The sequence below is a fragment of the Gopherus flavomarginatus genome, chromosome 6 (genome assembly GCF_025201925.1).
Source record: "Gopherus flavomarginatus isolate rGopFla2 chromosome 6, rGopFla2.mat.asm, whole genome shotgun sequence".
Classification (NCBI taxonomy): Eukaryota; Metazoa; Chordata; order Testudines; family Testudinidae; genus Gopherus; species Gopherus flavomarginatus.
In genome coordinates, this window is record NC_066622.1 from 2344886 (window position 1) to 2369416 (window position 24531).

Genomic DNA, 24531 nt, shown 5'->3' on the forward strand with positions numbered 1-24531 from the left:
TCAGGTCTTTTTTTGCCAGTGTTTTTAAAACATAATCTTCTCTGTCCATTTTTGTCTGCTGATGGTTCTCAGGGTGATATGGCAGGGTCCCTATAGATTCATATCCTGGATTGCTGAGCAATAATTTACTGTGCAGACAAGCCCTTAGCTAGTTCTGTATCTATTTCTTACTTTTTGATATTTGTGATTTAACAACATTATACTCCCTCACAACACAGACTCTCCTGCTGGATTTCTTGCCAAAGAAATGAATACAATTACATCTCAAAGAACTTTGTTAAAAGAACAATAAGACTGCGAGGTCAAGCACTGGATTAGAAAATGCCGGAATTAAAGATGGTTGTGAAATCTTTATTCATCCCCCTTGCACATACATCATACAGTCAGACAGTTTAAGGTCAGAAGGACCATTAAATCAACTGGTCTGACATCCTGTTCATCATAGGCCAAAAAATTTCACCCAGTTACCCCTGCCCTTAGCCCAATAACTTGCATTACTCTTGCCCAGAATCACCTAGGATGTCTGAGGAACAGTCAGGAATAGAACCAAGCTTTTCTGAATCTCAATCTGATGGCTTAAATACAAAATAACATTCTCTCTCTTCCTGCAAACCTCTGCCTCATTCACTGTCCCTCCGCAATACACTGAACGAAGCAGGGTACTTTTGCACAAATAGTATGCAGCTAAAGGAGTAACTATTAGCAGAAGTAGGATGCTGTGTTCTGTGGGAAAGTCATTAGAGGGAACACCACACACCCTTTTCCAGCGGTTTATTTAACTAGTTGCTAGATAGCAGAAGAATGCAGAAAGTCAGGATTGCTGGGTTCTATTCCTTGTTCTGGAAGGGAGTGTTATCTAGCGGTTACAAGAAGCACAGCCAAACACACAGATCTGGTACATTCCTTCAGAAAAGTAGTGTTGTAAGGGGATGAGATTTGGGTTTGCCGTATTAGAGATGTGGTTGTAGATCTAGAGAGCACCTTGTGTAAATGCTCAGTTACCCCACCTACAGTGTGTGTGTGGGCAATTATACTTGCTTTTCTCTACGAGAGGAGGTCTGAAGCATTGCTCAGTAATAAGGGCTGTGAAGTGAACATAATTATTGGCAATTTAGTGGAAGAACTTAGGTTAGTATTCATGGTCTCCTGGATCCCAGCACAGCATACTACCTTCTTGATCAGAGAGTATGTTGCAGCTGCTGCTTTGCTTGTGTGCTATCTAGAGTCACATAGGGCACTCATTGGAGCTGGGAGGAGGCTCACAGCAGATGGGATGTTTGGAGATTTTTACCAGCCAGCCTCTTATAATTTGGCCAAATAGGACTGAATTTTCCTGAGGACAGCAAAAGGCACCTTGCTGCCCCCACAGGTATCCATTTGCCAAATCTCACATACTTACTCCAAAGCATGGAGCTGTTAGAACTCTTCATATAGATGGTAGAAACATTTTTAACACTGGTAAAACATCCTAGTTTCCCCTAGCTTCATTTTTAGAGGTTTCAGAACGATCTTCACTGACTTTCAAAAATAATTCAGCCTGAGGCAAGCCTGGAAATTTTTAGCTGAGGTGATTAAAGTCTGGCAAAGTTATATGCAACTGAAAAGAATAGGGCTTATAATGGAAAGTGTCAGGCATCCTTAATACCACCAGCTCTGCCTATAATATCACCATCAGCATTAAATGGATTTCATTCGTGGTAGGATCAAATATGAAGACAACAAACCATTGTTTGTCTTCGTATTTGACAAGTGTCTTCAATAATTAGCAAGCTTGACAAAAACATGAAAATCAAGAGACTAAGAGACTCACGTTAAAGTGAAATGTGAAAGCTTTTTGCAGTTGGAAAGTATGGCTTTAAACAAGCTGTTAGATATTATTGCTATAGATCAGTCTTCACATATTGTTCACATTAGTTTCCTACCGTTTTGACTTGTAATCTGATTTGTTTGGTGAATATTTTCTTTGTCTCCTTGATCAAAAGCCTTATAGAATGGTGAAAGACACAGTCCAGATCTCTTGGTATCTCGCATTGACTCGCTTCCTTTTTCTAATGTCAGTTGTTGGCATGATCTGTTACTTCGGCTACCCAAGGACTTTATTATCTTTAAGAAAAAAAATCTGAATGAAAGGTAATGTAAAAGCTTTAAAATTAGCTCTCTAAACTAAACTAAAAACAGATTTTAAATAAAGTTTATTTTTCACAATAGATTTTCCTCAACTTATTGTATTTTTTACATTAACTTTGCAGGAAAAAAAAATCTAGGTACCAATGTCACCTCTTTCTTCCTTAGGGTTACTTTATCATGGTAAACCCAATGCCTGACATATTAAAAATCCTGAGTTCCACCAAGTTTTGCCTAAGTGTAAAATGCATTTTAGGATACAGCTGAGCAAAATTTGTGTCTCAAAAAAATTGAGATCTCTATGGTGCTTGCATCTGGGTCAATGACAGACGGTGCCAAAAGTAACCATTAGATACTTTTTCAGCAAAGGTGTAAGCACTCTGAAAATAAGAGAGAGAACTGTGTGCTGGGAAAGGGAGGGAAAAAATTAACAGGAGAGGGGAAGAAGTGGAGGCAAAGGAAGATGGAGATGTGCCATGCCAGAATTAATTTTAAATTAAGCCCATGCTCAAATTGATTCCATTCCTCATCTGTACAAAGCTGACATTACAAGCCTATAACAACATCACATATTTATTATGACAGTCACTGAGGTTTATAAGGAGTTTCTCTTACAATGCATTTGACACTGTAGCAGGTTCCCTCTGCATAGAGGTTCTGTCCTGAGTTGTTGGGACACATACCCTAGGAGCAGGGAGATGTTTACTGCATCTTATGGGACACTGTTGGTAAGAAGCACAGATGTGCATCAGGATATGGGTGAAACTATAAAAGGAATCAGGTGACATTACTGGTGCGACCTCTACCAGAGGATTCTCTGTTGTGAAAAGCTACAAATAGGAGGCTACTATTATGTAGAGGCTGGGGATATCTTTTGTGGTTATAGTAGCATAGATGACACATTAGAATGCATTTAATATTTTTATGTGGGTCTGCTACATATAGATCATTCATCGTTTTAACACTTCAGATTTTGATAGGGAACACATTAAGGCACTTTACAATTTATTAAGCAGACTAAGAACCCCAGTTTTTCCTCTCTTTCCCTTCTGAAGAACCACTGCTCCTTCTCTGGAGGAGCTGGTTTCTCTCAGTCTCTCCAGTTGAAGGTGTTCTGCTGTGTATAAATAATTAAATAATTATTGGACTAGGGAGTTGAAATTTGGTCTCCCATCTGCTAGGTCAATGCTCTACCACCAAGCTATAGCCCAAACACCATTCATTGTCACAATGAATCACCCACTCACTACATATGGGAATGCAGAGTTTGCGGCTTGCATGATGGCCCTCTTACTATGGAACGATTCCACTTAAAACACATGGAAAAATCTTGCTTTTGTCAAACTTCATTCCTACTTTTACTTACAAAAACATAAAAATTTAGCACTTGAAAAATAAATGTTATGAGAAAAATATTCTCAAGAGAAAACAAATTAATTCTGAAGAAAACCTTTTTGCAAAACCTTTCTTCTTCCATCAGAGACAAACATAATCTGGAGTTTGGCTCTCAAGAGATAATAACTGCAATTGTTACCTTCAGATAGGTGGTACTGGTTTTGTGATAATTTAACCCTTCTTCCTACCTCTCCAGATACCCTGGTGTTGACTCTTCTGCCAGAAGGTGGAGGTGGTCCAAGGACTTTGGATCCAAATGCAATGTGAGACACATCTTGATTTTTACTGTTGTGTGTATTGCCTTGTCCTTTGTTAATTAACTGGTCTACTTAAAAAAAAAAGACACCTTTTCAAACATGATGCTTTAGACGGAACATATTTATAAGCATGATATATCACAGTATTTGACACAATCGCAAATTTTTATTTCTTCATTCTTGCTTTTCTATTCATAAATCATATAGGAAAAAATCATACTTCCAAGAAATAATTATGTATCTTTCTAACACCACAACAGGTATATATATTACTGTTGACAAAATACAAATGTATCCCCTTTCTTTTCCATTTGACAGTGTGCCCAGTGCAACAGATAATATAAACACATGGAATAATCAAAGAATATTATATCATTGTTATAAATGATTCATGTACTTTTATGGGCTTTTATGGGATTGTATTCTGGCTCCATGCGGGAGTACAGGTTTTCCTGCAGGAACTAAAATCACTGGAGAGTGTTGAGGGATCATTAAAAGCAACTCAATAGCAAAATCCTGGACTTTGAAAGAAACAGCCATGTTTAAAGAAGATAAGAAATGCTGACAATAAAGTATCATCATGTTTTCCATAACTCCTCCTCCTCTTTCTAATAATGAAGAGCAGAAAGGATAATACACATATACTGACTTATACCATTGAAATAGAAAATGAATTGCTAATGTTAAGATTAAGAGCTTCGATAGCTATATTTTTAATTATTTCTAATTATGTGGTGTGAATGAGTACAGATGAGGCAATGCTGACGCCAAGTCCTTGCTGGCATAAGTGTGGTTTTGTCAATTCATCCTTTATACAGAATTTCTAATCTGCTTAAAATGTTATTGGTGACAGAATAAAGGTCACATGTTGTGTTGGAAGAGATAAGAAAGAAGATGTATCATGTAATGATAAAAAACTCCCCCTCCGTTTTTTTTCTGTCAGACCCAGGGCAGGGTGACACAAAAACATGACCGAGAAACTGCAAAACCAGTCGGAAAAATACAGAATTTGGGTAACTGAAGCTTGCACATGCGTAATGTCTGGGTTACGTAAAATCAAAATGGTTGATGTGCTAAAAGCCTATTGGATAAAGATCACAATCTGTAATACAGAAAAGTATAAAAGACCTAAGTGAACGTGGATCCAAACTGGAGAAACGCTAGACCAGAAACTGAAGAACGGGACTGAATGACCAGACCAAGGGATCAGAGACAGCGATGGAAGGTAGAAGAACTTCCTGGTGCCCCAGAATGTGGTAACTTGGACCCATTTACCAATTCTGTCTTGTGCTATTATTTGTCTGGCATAACTGTACATGCAGACACTATTAGTGACAACAATTCTGTCTGAAATTGTATAAATAATTTTTCAAAAACTGAAAAATGTCAACCAGCTTGATAGCTGGTCAAAAACCAAACCAAGCCAAAGGGTAGATGGAAATTTTTGTTGAAAATGTTGTGAGGAGAAAGATGGGTAAGGGTTATGCAGTGGAATATAGCTCATCTTCAGAGAACAATTGTAGGTAAGGTGCTTCAAAAAAGATTCCCCAATGATTCTTATTTCATTGGATCACCACTTCAGGAGTGGATAAAGATCTAGGATGTCATGGCAACAAAATATTGCTGTTCAGAAAGAAAAAGTTTTAAGGAAAAGAAACAAATCAATCTCCCCTCGCTCTCTTCTCTTTTAACATAGACTGAGTTAACATCTAATTTTCTGTTTAGAGTTGTGATATTTCTGTAAAACAATAAAGTAATGCCAAAGCATATTTTTGAGAGTCTCTTATATAATTTTTATAATGGTGGAACTGGTTAAATTTGAATTCAAATCAGTTTGACTTTCATTTTCAGCTAGGAAATTTCAACAAGTCCACATATTTACCAGTCACTAGCATCATTCACTAGTATTACCCATAACGAAAGAAGTCCCTGTAGGCCATGAGTTCCTTGTTCTCCTCTTCCTGAAGTGACATTCAGTTGCTATTAGCAGCTCCCATCTCAATAGCTTAGATGACCCATTCAGTTTACTGTCAATTTTTTTAATTTGCTGACTACTTTGGGATGCCTTTTGCCCATGCACCAATTATAAAAGCTGATTAACATGAAAATTCTCTGTTTATGTTCATATTAATTGACTGCAATTAATTGCTTACATCAACACATCTGCCACAATGCACAAATATGTGTAGTTAAAAGAAGATATGATCAAAAAATAGTTGATTAGTAAAACAAAACAAAGTTTAGGGGATAAAAAGAAAAAGCTTCTAATTAAAGTGAAGCTTAAACTTATCAAAGCTTCCATTTGCAGGAAAGCTTGATTTCTCAACTCTGAAAGGAGTGTCTGGGAGATCTTACATTACAGTTATAGTACAAGGTTAAAAACAAAGATTAGATTAAACCTGCAGCTCAAGGAATTTAATTTTCTCTAGTTAGTGAAAACCAAAACTTTGTGTAGGTCAGGGATGTTACCATTAATTATTTTACTACTTTGCCAAGTGCTATTTTCCTTTGTAGTTAGATAGGAAAACCTAAGGGCTCACCATCTAATTGTCCTTTTTTAAATAAACATTCCGTTTTCTCTCTAGATACACAATTCTCATTATTTTAGCCTGAACAAAAAGTGCTGATTTTTCATCTATTGTCATGGAGAGGTCACACTCCAGGCTTTGCTCTGCTATCTAACAATAAAATTAGAATGAAACTTTTTACTAGAACTTTGGCTTGCCTATTTCTGAGGGAAAAAAACCCTACAAATATTATTTGTTTTTGACTATTACTCTGATTTGCAAATAAATATACTTGCATATGAAAAGATGTTAAAAAACAGTTTAAACAAGTAAAACAATTAAGGGTCCAATCCTGTTCTGATTACAATAAAAAACTTCCATTAACTTCCGTAGTGTAGGATTGAACCCTCACTAACTGAGAGTTGATTCAGCACAAGGAAAAAGTTAAGAATTTGCAAAAGCATCTGACATTAGACACAAAATAAGTGCAGGTGATAAAAGCTTTGTGAGTAAGGAAAACAGTATAAGCCTTGGTTAAAATAAAAGAGAGTCAGTTTTAAAGGGAATTTTAGAAGCATCCCTTCTCCCACATTATCGAGAGCACACATGCACAGCACAGACTTGTGTTTGGTTCAAGTGCCAGGAAAGGTGGCAACTTCTTCAGAACAAGCTGTGAAACTGGTACCAAACACACCTGGGTACTAAGAGCAGCTTGAACACTGAAGGATTCCAGATGTGCACATCCTACTTGACCCTTTTGCCTCTAATTTCAGATATAAGCCTCAAGTAGTGGTGGGGTCAGGAAATTCCCCAAAAGGTCTGCCCTGAACTGCTATCCTGCAGGGGACAGCCAGAAAGCAGAGTAGAGTTGAAATGCTGCAGCATTCAGCTGCAAGAGTTTGCTCCTGTTTCAAGCATTACTGTTACAGCAACTTCACCCTAGGCAGGAAACCTAAACTCCATGAGACCACTCCAGCTGCTCCAGAGCAGATAGTCTCACCTGTGAAACAAGAGTGGCTGAACCCCCTACTCCTGATAACTGTTGTGGGCAGTGAAGCCATAAGAGAAGGGTGGAAGCAGGCTTGGCTGGCATCAGGGTACAGCCAATCAACTTGTCTGAGCTCTTGCAGTTCACGCAGCTCATTGTGAAGCAGGTTCAAGGGACTGTTACAGAAATGACTGCCGCTGCACGTTGGGCATTCCTTTTGACCTATTAGTCCCTGTCCCAGCATGTTCCTTTGTCTACTACCAATGTGGAAGAGGAATTCTCTCTTTATGCCACGAGTCTTACCTTTGTGCCATGCAACAGAGAGGCTTCGAGGAACTATGGACCTGGCCAATATAGTGCCCATCTTTAAAAAACGGAAGGAGGAGAATCCAGGGAACTACAGGGCAGGCAGCCTCACCTCAGTCCCTGGAAAAATCATGGAGCAGGTCTTCAAGGAATCCATTTTGAAGCACTTGGAGGAGAGGAAGGTGATCAGGAACAGTCATCATGGATTCACCAAGGGCAAGTCATGCCTGACCAACCTGATTGCCTTCTGTGATGAGATAACTGGCTCTGTGGATATGGGGAAAGCAGTGGAAGTGATATATCTTGACTTGAGCAAAGCTTTTGATACGGTCTCTCACAGTATTCTTGGCAGCCAGTTACAAAAGCATGGACTGGATGAATGGACTATAAGGTGGACAGAAAGCTGGCCAGATCGTCGGGCTCAACGGGTAGTGATCAACGGCTCCATGTCTAGTTGGCAGCCGGTATCAAGCGATGTGCCCCAAGGGTCTATCCTGGGGCCGGTTTTGTTCAACATCTTCTTTAATGATTTGGAGGATGGCATGGATTGCACCCTCAGCAAGTTTGTGGATGACACTAAGCTGGGGGGAGAGGTAGATACGCTGGAGAGTAGTGTGACAGGGTCAGGCCAGGTGGCTACAGAAGACTGTTAGAAGGCAGATATATTAGTCCCAGATTAAGTACATCCCTTTTCCCTGGGTAAGGTAACAGGGGCAGTTCCAGAACAAGCAGGAACTTGCTGGAACCAACTAAGGCAGGCAGGCTAATTAGGTCACCTGGAACCAATTAAGAAGAAACTGCTAGAATCAATTAGGACAGGCTGGCTAATCAGGGGACCTGAGTTAAAAAGGACCTCATTTCAGTCTGTAGTGCATGTGAGGAGCTGGGAGCAAGAGGCACTAGGACCGGAGAGTGAGAAGACATTGCTGGAAGACTGAGAAGTACAAGCATTATCAGATACCAGGAGAATGGTCCTGTGGTGAGGATAAAGAAGGTGTTGGGAGGAGGCCATGGGGAAGTAGCCCAGGGAGTTGTAGCTGTTGCGCAGCTGTACCAGGAGGCACTTTAGACAGCTGCAGTCCACAGGCCCTGGGCTGGAACCCGGAGTAGAAGGCAGGCCTGGGTTCCCCCCAAACCTTCCAACTCCTGATCAGACACAGGAGGAACTGACCTGGACTGTGGCTTCTACCAGAGAGGAAGGTCTTTGGGCTGTTACCTGACTCACATGGTGAATCCCTGAGGTGAGCAAATCCCCCAATAAGTGCAGGACCCACCAAGAGGAGGAACTCCGTTAGAGTAGAGATAGGTCCAGAGTGACCTAGATGAATTGGAGGATTGGGCTACAAAAAATTGATGAGGTTCAACAAGAACAAGTGCAGAGTTGTGCACTTAAGTCGGAAGAATCCCATGCACTGCTACAGGCTGGGGACCGACTGGCTAAGCGGCAGTTCTGCAGAAAAGGACCTAGGGATTACAGTGGACAAGAAACTGGATATCAGTCAACAGTGTGCCCTTGTTGCCAAGAAGGCTAATGGTATATTGGGCTGCATTAGTAGGAGCATTTCTAGCAGATTGAGGGAAGTGATTATTCCCCTCTATCTGGCACTGGTGAGGCCACATCTGGAGTATTGCGTCCAATTCTGGGGCCTCCACTACAGAAAGGATGTTAATAAATTGGAGAGAGTCCAGCGGAGGGCAATGAAAACGATTAGGGGCCCGGGGCACATGAGTTATGAGGAGAGGCTGAAGGAACTGGGCTTATTTAGTCTGCAGAAGAGAAGAATGAGGGGGGATTTGATAGCAGCCTTCAACTACCTGAAGGGAGGTTCCAAAGAGGATGGAGTAGGCAGCGGTGGGCAACCTGTGGCCCATCAGGATAATCTGCTGGTGGGCAGCCAGACAGTTTGTTTATATTTGCACCATTCCCGCAGCTCCCAGTGGCCAGGAGCGGCAAACTGCAGCCACTGAGAGCTGCGGAGGCCATGCAAATGTAAACAAACTGTCTGGCAGCCCGCCAGCGGATTACCCTGATGGGCCATGTGTTGCCCACCACTGAGCTAGACTGGTCTCAGTGGTGGCAGATGAAAGAACAAGGAGTAATGGTCTCAAGCTGCAGTGGGGGAGGTCTAGGTTGGTATTAGGAAAAACTATTTCACTAGGAGGGTGGTGAAGCACTGGAATGGGTTACCTAGAGAGGTGGTGGAATCTATATCCTTAAAGGTTTTTAAGGTCAGACTTGACAAAGCTCTGGCTGGGATGATTTAGTTGGAGTTGGTCCTGCGTTGAACAGGGGTTTGGACTAAATGACCTCTTTGAGGACTCTTCCAACCCTAATCTTCTCTGATTCTATCTAATAACATCCTGCTAGCTCCATGTTCTTTTTGGCTGTGTAAGTAACTCACAAGGTCCCAACAACACTGCTTTCATTGGAAGGTCAGGTTTGTGTAATGCATGCTGAGACAATGTGAAACATTTTTTCTGTATTCAGCCTATCAACTCAGTTTGGTAAAAAGTCTTGAGAGCACAGCAAATCATCCACTTAAGTTCTAGATGTAACTACATAAAAATACATACTACATATATTCTAATGGATGAAAGTAAGCAATATTATAATCCTTTGGCTACAGGAATTATAGCAACTGATAGTATAGATTAAGGATTTTGTAAAGTATGATACCTAAGATATAACAGAAAAAGGAGGATTAGTATACTGTGATTTCATCAGCATCCACAAAGAAGTGAAATTAAACAAAATACAATGATCTAGAATAATCTAGTAACAAATTGTGAATAGCAAAAAGACTCCATTTGTTACCAATTAGGGTGACCAGATGTCCTGATTTTATAGGGACAGTCCTGATATTCAAGGCTTTTTCTTAGATGAGCACCTAGATGACACTCTGTCCTGATTTTTCATATTGGCTGTCTGGTCACCCTATTACAAATTTAGCCAAAATACTATAATGAGCTAACATGAGGCTCTCATCTGATTTCTATTATTTTTGTAATGTAACTGTCATAGTTATGCTGCCATTACATCAGCATTTCTCAATCCGCAGCCCGTGGGCTGCGTGAGGCCCAGTTAGCACACATCTGCTGCCCAGCTGCAAACTGATTGCTTAATTATTTGCTCCATTATCTTTCTGGGTACAGAAGTTAAGCTGACTGGTCTGTAATTACCCGGGTTGTCCTCATTTCCCTTTTTAGAGTTTGGCACTAGATTTGCCCTTTTCCAGTTTTCTGGATTCTCTTCTGTTTTCCATGACTTTTCAAAGATAATCACTAATGGCTCAGATATCTCCTCAGTCAGCTCCTTGAGTATTCTAGGATGCATTTCATCAGGCCCTGGTGACTTGAAGACATCTAACTTGTCTAAGTAATTTTTAACTTCTTGTTTCCCTATTTTAGCCTCTGATCCTACCTCATTTTCACTGGCTTTCACTATGTTAGATGTCCAAGATATATGTTCTGTTTCTCAGATATAATCTTTTACTACCTTATCTGGTTACTGAAAAGTTTATAAAGTCATAAAAAGGTGAAGAGATGGGGGAAAACTGAAAAAAAAGTTGGAACAAAAATCTCCTGCAGGAGGACATATGACTCTGCCCATACTGTACACATCTTTGTTTCAAAACACATTATGGCAAACACAGCTTGCTTGTATTTTTTAGAAGAGGTGCCTTGATAACATGTTCCAGGACACTTTCCTGTTTCATACTGACATACAGAAATATGAAGACGGATAAGTTTGTACAACTTTGTTCACACCAGTAATCGCCAACTCAGATTATGCCTGTTTGTTTTTTGTTTGTTTTTTTTACAATTTTTTGAAATTCAAATTTATAAAATGTAAAATCAATTAGGAATGTTTTTCTTCTGTCTCAGTTCATTTGATGTAGGCAGTGGAAATGTAACTGAGGTCCACTTAGTTCCAAAAATCTGTAAAACATTTAATTTAAGAGGAAGAAAAAGTAGGACTGAAACTATCTGCCTATAATATTTGTGCTCTGTATGCAAAATGTGAACAAGCTCTTATTTTAAATTAGCTGCGTCACATGCAGTTATATGACAAGGTAGAGCCAGAAAAAATTAAAATTAACATTATTTTTGATACAAATACTTATCCTGGGTAGACACATTTCCCCCCTACTCTTATAGTCAAAGAGTACAGTCCAAAAGAAACATGGCTGCGCTTACTTAAAACAAAGAAAAAAACAACCCACACTGTTGCTTGCGTTGGAAATGAAAGCACTCAGGCAAATAGAGTACTAATTTTTAAGTAAATTACTGGTTTTGATCTGTGCTTAGTGGACCACTACATCTTGTCATTAGTGAGTTGAACTACTTAATTTAAATAACCAGACTTGATTCTGTGTTCAATTAAACTGAGGTCCCATTAATGAAAAAAAAATTACTTCCTACAGTCCTACATTGACTAACAGTCATTACTTAATGTGGGTTGGGAATTGAAAGAATTAACAGTGTAAATTTTTAGTTAAATTAGACACAATGACTTACTGGATACATGCTGGTTTTACTAATTTAATTAAAAACATTCAAAACACTCTTGCTCTTGAACAGGTTACATCTCTATTTGTAATTCAAGAAAATTACTCCTACATGACAACCTAGAAGTGACAACATGGTCTTAATTTTGGAAAAACTAATCTGTTAATGAAATAAAATTCCTGAAAAAGGACCCATGCAATGTGCATGTCAGTATTTTCTGATTTTTCTCATACTGCATGTACATTTGGAAGCAAACATTACAATTTATGCAAGTGTATGCTATTGTACAAGTGAAGATACTCATTTATATTCACTCATGACATTCAAAGATCATCTATTTTTTAAGTTTGTATTCTAATCAGTTTGTATTCTTGGGCAATAAAAGTGTACACCACCATGGACCTACTTTTGCTCCCTCTGGAGTCAATGTGAGTTTTTACCACAGACATCAGTGGGAGCAGGATTGGGCCTGAAAAGTGATTACCAGAACATGGGAGTTCCTATACTTTTAGATGGCATTTAAATAGTGTGTAGGTGTTTATGAAATGAAAAGGAGGATATTGTTTAATGAAACTCCATGTTCAGATCCTTGATAAGACACATAGTGATGCACATCTGCTTATCAATGGACAGGCTCAACTATAAAGTCTATCAAGAATTTTTAGTTCAGGTATAAAAAAATTAATTAATAATGCAGTCAAGAGTTCTCCAAGTGCCCTTTAATGCAATGCATCATGGTGTCCTTGAACTTTAAAACAAAAAGACACTTACAATTCTTGGGTGTAGCTTTGAATATTTATTCAAACATATAATTAAATATCTTGTAAAATTAAACTAGAAAAGACTTTGATATGAAGAATGGAATAAAAATAACAAATAATTACAGTATTTATCCAAGTATTTGTCTGAAATTGTATTTTAAAATAGTCCTGTTATTTTTTGTTTATGAATACTTTCATATCAGTTACAAGAGTACTGACATATAACTTTAAATTAATTATTCATGGCTCACACATTGTTGCTGCTCTTTAATAAAGATCTTTTAACATTACAGAATTGTTTAAAAGGAGGATTCATTCTTTTGTAGCAAGATATTAAAAGACCTCGGGTGAAATCCTGACACCACTGAAGTCAATGCTAAAACTTCAATTGACTTCAGTAGGGCCAAGATTTCACCCATGGTTTCTAAGGGAAGTGTGGCTTTGTGGACAAGCACTGGCTCTTTAAATGGTTTGACCCTAAATCTACTTACCTCTGTAGTGAGGATGCTGAGATCACAGCTATACTTCCAGACATCAACACAATTTACAAAATTTTTCACCCATAACAATGTGCTAAACTTTACAATATTTCCCATAAAAATTTCAGTGTCAGTTTTTCAGCTGCCTAACCTCTACTTGGGTATACACAACATTTTGCATACATACCCCTGCACTTTGCAGATGTAAATATATTAGCGTAGGGACCGCTAGATGGGAACATTTCAAGGGTCCATCTAGTCCAGTATCCTGACTCTGACAGTGGCCAGAACCATATGATTCAGAGGACGGCAGAACCCTGAAGTAGGCATGACAATCTGCCCACATATTATAGGTCTCATCCTGATCGCTAATAGTTAGAGACTGGCTAACCCTGGCCTTTGATCATTCTGTTGCTCATCTCTGAACCCCTTTAGTTCCACAATATTCTTTTTGAGATGAGTTGCTCAGTAATCTAGGTAAGGATACACCATTGATTTTTAAAAAAGGCATTATAATATTTTTGCTGTTATTCTCCATCTCATTGCTAATGCAGCTTAACATCCTGTTTGATTTTTTGACTGCAGCTGTGCATTAAACAGACATTTTCACTGAGCTGCTTATAATGATGCTCAGATCCCTTTCTCAGGTTGAAACAGTTAATTTAGAAACCAGTAAGGTATAAGAGTAATTTTTTCCCTCCAATGTGCATTGCATTTATTGACACTCAGCTTCATTGTGTTGCCTGTTCACCAAGCTCTTTTAGGTCTCTTTCAAGTTCTTCCACGTCCTCTCTGGTTCTGACCAACCTAACTGAAGACATCATCTGCAAATTTTACTACCTCATTATTCACTCACCTTTCCAGGTCATTAATAAATATACTGAACAACACCACAGGCTCTAGCCTAGAACCTTGAGGCCCCTCTGTTAACATCTTGCCATGATGAAAACTGAATTCTCTTTGCTTTCTGTCTCTTAGCCGGTTTTTTATCTAAGACAGTACTTTGTCTCTCTCTCCCTGTGATTACTTAGCGTCTTTATTAGCTTTTAGCCTCTTTTGCAGAACCTTACAGAATGCCTTTTGGAAGCATAAATAAATTATGTCAAAAAGCTTTTCTTCATGCACTATTTTACTGACACATTCGAAGAACTCTAGCAGATCAGTGAGACATGATTTTCCATTTCAGAATCCATGCCAGTTCATGAAGTTCATAAAGAAGTATGGGCTGGATGAATGGACTATAAGATGGATAGAAAGCTGGCTAGACTGTCAGGCTCCACAGGTAGTGACCAATGGCTCCATGTCTAGTTGGCAGCTGGTATCAAGCGGAGTGCCCCAGGGGTCTGTCCTCGGGCTAGTTTTGTTCAACATCTTCATTAATGATCTGGATGATGGGATGGATTGCATTCTCAGCAAGTTTGCGGATGACACTAAGCTGGGGGGAGAGGTAGATATGCTGTAGTGTAGGGATAGGGTCCAGAGTGACCCTAGACCAATTGGAGGACTGGGCCAAAAGAAATCTGAAAAGGTTCAACAAAAACAAGTGCAGAATTGTGCACTTAGGATGGAAGAATCCCATGCACTGCTACAGGCTGGGGACCAACAGGCTAAGTGGCAGTTCTGCAGAAAAAGACCAGGGGATTACAGTGGACAAGAAGCTGGATATGAGTCAACAGTGTGCCCTTATTGACAAGAAGGTTAATGGTATATTGGGCTGCATTAGTAGGAGCATTGCTAGCAGATAGAGGGAGTGACTATTCCCATCTATTCGGCATACGTGAGGCCACATATGGAGTACTGTGACCAGTTTTGGACTCTTCACTACAGAAAGGATGTGGACAAATTGAAGAGAGTCCAGTGGAGGGCAATGAAAATGATTAGTGAGAAGTGACCATGACTTATGAGGAGAGGCTGAGGGAACGGGCTTATTCAGTTTGCAGAAGAGACGAGTGAGGGGGGATTTGATAGCAGCCTTCAACTACCTGAAGGGAGGTTCCAAAGAGGATGGAGCTCAGCTGTTTTCAGTGGTGGCAGATAACAGAACAAGGAGCAATGGTCTCAAGTTGCAGTGGGTGAGGTCTAGGTTGGATATTAGGAAAAATTATTTCACTAGGAGGGTGGTGAAGCACTGGAATGGGTTACCTAGGGAGGTGGTGGAATCTCCATCCTTACAGGTTTTTAAGGCCCGGCCTGACAAAGCCCAGGCTGGGATGATTTAGTTGGTGTTGGTCCTGCTTTGAGCAGGGGGTTGGACTAGATGACCTCCTGAGGTATCTTCCAACCCTAATTTTCTATAATCTTCCAGATGCTTTGTTATTCTATTGGCAAAACACTCAAGTGTACACTTGTAAAATTCTAATAACTGAGCATACAATCATTAGAATTTCCACCTACAAAACTCATTCTAATGGGTTTTGTGCTTCTAAATCCCAGGACTTTGCAAGCATGCGCGTTAGAATTGTTCAAGTATGCATGCACCCTTGCACCTATAAAATGTAGGCGCATATGTGAGTGCATACAATTTTAGGCATGTACTGGTGCCTAGATGAGAAAACTGGACCCTTAAAATGTGTTATAGGACACATCAAACTGTATCTACCTGTATGCACATTATATTACTATGTATCGTATACACACACACACGCAATAATTTTAGTAAGACAGCATACCTGATTCTGATGAAGTTAAGGGACGACCTCCAAATCTTATTTCTGGTTGGCGAAGTTTAGTCATGTTAAGCAGTTGTGTGACTTGTGGCACATCTGTATTTAGCTGGCAGGTTCGAGGAATAGTATCTGTGGGGTCATCAGCTGTGAATGGAAGACCAAATATATCTGGAATTAAAGGCAAAGGCTTCACTTTTTTTATAACTAACATGGTCAGAAATGCAGTATGATTAAATGATTTGTTATTTGGGCTATAAAGGCCAGTTTATACGATCAGATATTTATAACACGTTGCAGTCACTGAAAACCTTGTGCAGCTATTGATTTTTCAAAGAATGTTCTTGTTAATTCTAAAACAACACTGTCAAGTTGATTAGGGCCCAAATGTTTCTACAGTTAAACTTGCTAATTTGTGCAAATAACTGGGATAGCCATGGTGAATAAATGAATTCTGTAAGTAAACAAAGCTAGTGTCACAAAATGTTCGTTCATTATTTTGACCAAAGTTTAGTTTCAGCTATACTACTTCATTTTTCTGATTTTCTGACATGTTGTGCATCAGAATACTGTACTGACCGCTGGTACAATTACTAAAGTAGCAAATATTGAATTCCTAGTAAATAGTATTAAACTTTGCTGAGGTAGGGACAAACAGTAGTTTGTATTAATTTAACAAAAAAAAAAAGGTGTGTGAGCAGATTAGCAAGGTGCACCTATTCCCTGAAACCATTTAGATTTAGTAAGGAATGTTTGTTCTACAGATGCTAACGGCCAAATTTTCCATCTGGATTAACTGGGTCTGTTTTTGAGCTCCCAGTTAGTAGTTTCCACTATTAAGGCCACAGAGATGTCGAAATGCCTAGCAACGCCGCCTTCTACACCAGTGGTTCTCAACCAGGGGTATGCATGCCTCTAGGGATACACATAGGTCTTCCAGGGGGTACACCAATTCCTTTAGATATTTGCCTAGTTTTACAACAGGCTACATAAAAAGCACTAGCAAAGTCAGTACAAACTAAAATTTCATACAGACAACTTGTTTCTACTGCTCTATATACACACTGAAATGTATTCCAATTGATTTATTTTATAATTTTATGGTAAAAAATGAGAAAGTCAGCAGTTGTTCAGTAATAGTGCGCTGTGATAGACAATGGTGTCCCTAGCCTCTATGGCGTTGCCAGCCTCTCTTTGTCAGAGGGTGGAGATGGATGGCAGGAGAGAGATCACTTGATCATTATCTGTTAGGCTCACTTCCTCTGGGGCATCTGGCATTGGCCACCGTCGGCAGACAGGATACTGGGCTGGATGGACCTTTAGTCTGACACAGTATGGCCGTTCTTACGTTCTTATGTCTGATTTTGTAAGCAAATAGTTGTAAGAAAGGGGTACAGTAGTCTGGAAGGGTTGAGAGCCACTGTTCTACACCAACTACATCTTCTGTGTAGTCTCATGATGTAGCACGGTATAGAGAGCACTGCAGTAGTTTCATCTGGAAAATGCTGGTTAAAAAAAATGGGAGTCTGTGTTTGAAACTCTACCTCTTTCTTTTGTAAAAATAAATATTTTCTTTTTACTTTAATGCTTCAGTCTGGATGAAGAACTTGTAGACCCCCCACAATAGCAAATTTTAAAAAAAAAGTTGTTAGTTTGTTATCCAGACACATTACAAGCTCATAACTTTTGTTTGAGCTATAATATATCTTTCAGAAAGGCATCTAGCAATGCTGGCAGAAGACAGTGATGCAGTCCTGGGATGACCAGCCGTGGTGCCAGAATTTGAGGATAACAGCAGGTACTTTCCAATACATCTGCATGGAGCTCACCTCAAAGCTGCAGCAGCAGCACACTAACATGAAAACTTCTCTCTGTGTGAAGCAGCTCAGCACTTCCAGTTGCTACCCAGTCAGTAGCTAACCAATTCGCTATTGGTATACTGACTGTCAGGGCTGTTGTCAAGGAGGTGTGTGATATGCTAAAGAAGGTGCTAATGGTGGGGATCATAAAGCTTGGCAATGCACAAGAGACTGATGGATCTGCAGGGTTGGGGTACCCAAACTGTATTCGGGCCTCTGCTGCGGCCCATATACCTATTCTTTTTGCTCTCCACAGGCTTTACATATCATAAACAGAAAGAGGTATTTCTCCACGTTGCTCTAAGGCCTGGTTGATCACCGAAACAGGCTGACCAACAATGTGGGGTGGTCTGGAAAGGTCCATGATGCTCAGATCTTTTGAAACTCACACCTATTTTCTTTAATGAAAAAAGGAATTTCTGCTTATAGGACCACTATGGACATTAAATGGTGTTCTGAGTCCCACTCTCATTCTGAGAGATCGAGTTTACACTTTGTTTCCCTGGCTTAGGTAGTCTTTTACTCGACATCTGGAAAGGACGAAGGACTTGTTCAACTACAACCTGAGTAGCTTCAGAATGACAGCAGAGTGTGAATTTGGAAGGCTGAAAAAAAGATGGCGTTTTCTCATGAGGAGGCTGAAAGCTGCCAAGCAATATATACCTCAAATGATAACTGCTTGCTGTCTTTTGCACAAGATCTGTGAAAGCAAGGGAGAGAGCATCACCAATGGGCAGGAGCCAGATGTGCAGAAACTTGCTATTTCAGACCTAAAAAGTAGATTGCATTGTTCCAAAATGGTTCCACAAAGCTGGTGTTACATTTACTGCCCATTTGTAAAAATTCCCCAACAAGCACCATTACCCTTTCTAATAGTGAAAAGTGCAAAGTCATGCACTTAGGGATTAATAATAAGAATTTTAGATATACATTGGGGGGACATCAGTTGGAAGCAACAGAGGAGGAGAAGGACCTTGGGGTATTGGTTGATCACAGGATGACTATGAGCCGCCAATGTGATATGGCTGTTAAAAAAGCTAATGCGGTTTTAGGATGCATCAGGTAAGGTATTTCCAGCAAAGATAAGGAGGTGTTAGTACTGTTATATAAGGTGCTGGTGAGACCCCACCTGGAATACTGTGTGCAGTTCTGGTCTCCCATGTTTAAGAAGGATGAATTCAAACTGGAACAGGTTCAGAGACGGGCTACTAGGATGATCCGAGGAATGGAAAACCTGTCATATGAAAGGAGACTCAAAGAGCTTGGCTTGTTTAGTCTAGCCAAAAGAAGGCTGAGGGGGGATATGCTTGCTCTTTATAAATATATCAGAGGGATTAATATTAGGGAGGGAGAGGAATTATTTAATCTTAGTACCAATGTAGATACAAGAACGAATGGGTATAAACTGGACACTAGGAAGTTTAGACTTGAAATTAGACGAAGGTTTCTAACCATTAGAGGAGTGAAGTTCTGGAACAGCCTTCCAAGGGGAGTAGTGGGGGCAAAAGACATATCTGGCTTTAAGACTAAGCTTGATAAATTTATGGAAGGGGTGGTATGATGGGATAGCCTAATTTTGGCAATTGATCTTTGATTATCAGCAGATAAGTATGCCCAGTGGTCGGTGATGGGATGTTGGACGGGATAGGATCTGAGTTACTGCAGAGAATTCTTTCCTGAGTGCTGGCTGGTGAGTCTTGCCCATATGCTCAGGGCTTAGCTGATCGCCATATTTGGGGTCGGGAAGGAATTTTCCTCTGGGGCAGACTGGCAGAGGTCCTGGAGGTTTTTCACCTTCCTCTGCAGCGTGAGGCCTGGGTCACTTGCTGGTGGATTCTCTGCAGCTTGAGGTCTTCAAACCACAATTTGAAGACTTCAATAACTCGGACATAGGTTAGGGGTTTGTTATAGAAGTGGATGGGTAGGGTTCTGTGGCCTGCTTCGTGCAGGGGGTTGGACTAGATGATCACATTGGTCCCTTCTAACCCTAGAATCTATGAGTCTATGTTGTCTCTTATGCATGGGAGGATCCCCCATAAATATCTGCAAAACCACTTCATTTATTTCTTCAAATATCTCTCTAAAACTCTCCACTGGTATGATGCTTAAAAAAAACGTAAAAACTTGACAATGGTTAGGTGAGCGATGGCCATTGCTTATGCTGATCACTACGGTCTCACCATTACCTTGGTCTCGCGTGTGTGTCTTTTGTATCCACCTATTGTCTCATCTCATACTTAGACTGTAAACCCTTCGAGGCCCCACTGATTTACAATAATAAATAATCAATATCTCAAGGTGGTTAAATGGGAAAAGTGCACTGCTCAAATGAGTTGTACATATTATCTAAATAGATTAGTGTGGAACTGGAGAGAAGGCCTAACACAAAGGTCACGTGCATATCATATTGCCAGTGTAGGTAAATCTCCCCCCCTTGCACCTAAATTATCTCCCATCCAAATAATCTTCCAGGAACTAATATTAAACAATGAGCTTGGAAACCAGAGTGCCAACCACCGAACACTTACATATGGGAGGGCACAGATCCTCAATGTTTATTAATCTTTATAACTTCATTGCCTTCAGTGGTGCTAAGCTGATTTATACCATCTAAATATTTGGTCCTAGTTGTCTAAGAAGGGCAAGGGAACTTTGATCAGACATGCATATTAATTGAAAGTTAATAAATAAATAAGTAATAAATCTGGAATTTGGAATGTGGTATGGTATTTTAATGCAACTAAATTTTGGGCATTTTCCTAATTGTAAAATGTGTCTAAATAAGGAAAATTCATAACTGTACAGAAAATATTAATGCCCATCAACTGTGCAATAATCACAGAATGTGATAATCCCACTCATTAAAAATGCAGTACACTACAGTGAATGCAGTTTATTAGAACTATCTCCTCATTAAATTAACCACATTACACTAGGAATTTTGTAACTTGTTTAGGCCATTTTTGTATACTTTTAAAAACTTTGGAAAATGGAAGGGAGAAACCATGTACTCTGTTAATCTGAAACTAACTGAAGACAAGTACCTCGAGTGCAATTTCTGCCAACTGAGTAAATAATGGATTCTCTCCCTGGTTCATGGTTAATTCTGATATAGGCAATTTGTTCTGTGCTTTCCAAAACAAAAATGTGAAGTAGCTTCATGACCTCACATTTCTTCCCGATAGGTTGTTTTGTTGAATTAGAAGATAATTTCACCACTCTCCACACCTCATTCACAACCAATAGCTAGCTAGTTATCATCTAGGCACTTGCTGTCTAATCTAATAATAAACAAAGAGATATTTATCATAAGGCAGCTTTGATTCTGTACATACCACAATCCCTCTTTATGTCAATCAAAATTGAAAACTATTGCCAATTGTTTTTTTTTTCTCAGATGATAGAACCCGTTTAGCTGTCACTCTCATGGACGCTACTCAACAAAAATTTAAATATGACATACATACTTTCAGAGAGATACATAAAAATCAGCTAACTAACAGATAGTGAAATGGATGCCTATACACACATCACTGCTCTGTAACAACCATTACCCTGTCAGAACAAAACACTTACAAATTCAAATAATCTGGATAGAATGGCACAAACTAATATACCCTCAGAGTGTCTTTTTGACAATAATTCACATGGATTAGAATTCTTTGCAGTCAGTCTGGTAAAGCACAAAGGTACAGTTATTTAAATCACTGACACATCTGCACTGACCATACAGTTCCAGAATTAATATAATGACAATACATTAATCTAAACACATGATCTCTTCCACGTCTAGGACAGTGTGAATACTTACACTGACTTAACTTCACTATCAAGTTTTAGTTGCTACTGCTCACACTGACGACACTGCACTACTCTGCAGTTGGGATTTTTAGAAGCAGATTAGGTGCCAAATTCCTACTGAAAGTCACTAGGAGTCAGGTGCTTAACTCACAGAATGCTTTCGAAAATCCCACTCTAAATCTCTATGACCATTTCTTTCTGTTCCCTGCAAGTGATTTACTTAGCCTCTCCCTTGAAATCCCTCTCAAACTTCTCTGTATGTCTTCTCCCCTTCTGTGTGGAACACTTTTCTAGTACAGTAATCAAGTGCTTTCTCTCTATAGTCCTCCTGAAAATACACTTTTTACATGAAGTTCTTCAACATTAATTCCCAAAGAAACTTATGATACATAACTCTATATAATAAATCCCTAATATCTACTGGTATCTATACTGGTTTGGAACTGGTCATCTTGTTATCTGCGGTACCATGTATTCAATTTATACTGTAATCCTATAGCCGGGACCCTATTTTCTTCTAGGTTTAATGCAAGGCCAAGTAGAATGGTGGTACCCAATACACAATTTATAGGGGGTGTTCTGTGGTGGGCTGTGGACAAACTAATGGAAAAGGGATTTTTTTGGTGTGGGGGTAGAAAGAGAAGACACCACAATAGTCCATAGATGCCATTGCAACAAGGCCCATGCCCTAGCCTGCATAAGAGGCTAAATTGGCCTTGCACAGCCCCTACATAGGGGAGGTGCAAGTTGCCTCCCACCCATCCGTGCTGGGTGTGGTGAAGGGATGAATCGGTCTCACCATGCAAATGACAGTCTAGTGGTTAGGATGCTAGCCTGGGACTGTAGATACCTAGGGTCACTGTCTTGCTCCACTATGGACTTTCTGAGTGACCTTGAGAAAGTAATTCAGCCTCTGTTCCTCATCTGTAAGCTGCAGAGAATACGACTTCCTTAACTAACAAGGATGTTTTGAAGACAAACCCAATAAAGACTGTGGGGCACTCAAACAATATGACAATAGGGACCACATAAGTATCTCTGATCATTCAGTATATTTCATTTGTATAATTTCCTTTCTGGCAGTCTTTGTGAGAAGAGTAGATTCCACATTGGGCCACTTTCAGTTCTCTTTAGATTCTTTGCCATGAGAAGATGGCATTCAAATTGCAACTAGAATTTTAATAATCTAGGACTGAAATACATTAAAACCTTTCTGTTTAATACACCTTAAGATCATCAGGAAGTAGGAGAGTGACTTGCAGTCTCCTAGCTAACATGTCCTTGAATTGTTTAAAGAAGAAAGCCTTCATCAGCTGTTAAATCTCCAAGCTAGAGGTAATCGGGGAACTGCTGGAGTACAGCTAATTTACATGTTTTTCATCCTGACCAGAAGCCACCTTGGGGAATGACATCTCCCTTTTTTCAGCAGAAACACTCACTGATAATTAAGCAATAAGCCATCTTCTCAACTACATGATAAGATACCTCCACATAGAGTTTTTCCAGAAAAGTATTTGAAAGGTATTCTAAACAAAAGAGGAGATCTTTCCCACAGGACAGTATTAATGAAGCTGGCACTCTATAAAATGTACATAGCTACATTTACTTGATGTCATCTATTGTCCAAGAAGACAAGATGTGTATGACCTAAACACACTTCAATTTTCATGAAATCACATAATTTCTCAAATGATTAATTCAAAGATTATGGTGAAGAAGCTTTTGTTTTTACAATATGAACAGTAATGAGAGAGATAACATAATATCATCTGTAACACACCATCTTCCTCAGCTGTATCTTGAGGCTTTGATTTCAAAGTGAAGATCTTTCTCAGTTTACAGTTAGCTGAGATGATAATTCCATCCAAAGACTGGAAAACAGCTCCTCTGAATATTTCACTGGTGAATGCTACCAAGTCAATGCACAAATTACACCACTAGAATAGAGAAGCAAAACATTTTTAGTGCAATCCTTACATAAACTATTGCAGTGTAGCAAAAATGATAGAACCACAGTAATTTAGGGCTGGCAGGGACCTTGAGAGATTATCTTGTCCAAAATCTGTGCTGAGGTGCTATAGTATACCTAGATTATAACTTGCAGATGTTTGCCTAATCTATTCTTAAAAACGTCCAATGACAGGGATTCCACAACCTCCCTTGGAAACCTATTCCAGTGCTTAACTATCCTTACAGTTAGAAAGTTTTTTAAATATATTAAATCTCCCTTGCTGCAGATTAAGCCCATTACTAATTGTCCTACCTTCAGTGGACATAGAGAACAATTGATCATGATCCCCTTAACAACAACCTTTAACGATCTGAACCATGTCTAGCTCTCTGCTAACTAAACTTGCAGTATGAAATTGAACTCACTGATAGTTTTCCTTTATGCACAATATTTCATTATTTTAAAAATAATCTGTTACCACTGCAGTAGTTACACATGCAACAGTCATTTATATATACAAACTAGTAATTGCATATATAAAATTGGTGACTGCATGCTCATATGAGCACAATTATCCAGGGTATCCTTACAAAGATGTTTTTGCAGACACAACTGGAGAAGCAAATTATGAGAAGAATTTGTTAACTGCAAGTGTCTTGATACAAAGCTTGGCTACTTTCAATACTTTAAAGGTTGCTTAATTTCATTATAGCTTTTAACTACTTTTATAGACTGTGCTTAAAAACTCTTTGGTAACTTCTTATATCAACATTCCCCCATGAATTGCAAGAGGTGCTGTCCCCTCACATCCTCCAAAATAATGTACATGATGACTAGTGTGCTGTCTGCACTAGGAAACTGTACTATATTTAAACAATTTTTTAAACTATTTAGTTAGCTAACACGGTTACACCCATGACTTTAACAAGAA

The 24531-nt window shown here is 39.4% G+C and overlaps 1 protein-coding gene across 13 annotated transcripts in view; it reads right to left on the reverse strand.

Annotated features, from left to right (window-relative positions):
- The window catches only part of CFAP20DC (CFAP20 domain containing), a 209889-nt gene that overhangs the window by 113406 nt on the left and 71952 nt on the right, over nt 1-24531 (reverse strand). For 11 of the 13 annotated variants that reach the window (XR_007774955.1, XM_050957357.1, XM_050957360.1 and 8 more), the window contains exons 7-10: nt 23430-23586; nt 15996-16136; nt 3708-3847; nt 1923-2103 (exon numbers count right to left, since the gene is read on the reverse strand). Coding sequence is in view for 12 of the 13 variants with exons in the window: in XM_050957357.1 (XP_050813314.1) it covers nt 1923-2103; nt 3708-3847; nt 15996-16136; nt 23430-23586 (619 nt within the window). In the remaining variant the exon portion in view is untranslated. Of the gene's footprint in view, nt 1-1922; nt 2104-3707; nt 3848-14741; nt 14762-15995; nt 16137-23429; nt 23587-24531 lie in introns of those variants that run through there. The other 2 variants (XM_050957351.1, XM_050957363.1) reach the window with 2 other exon arrangements.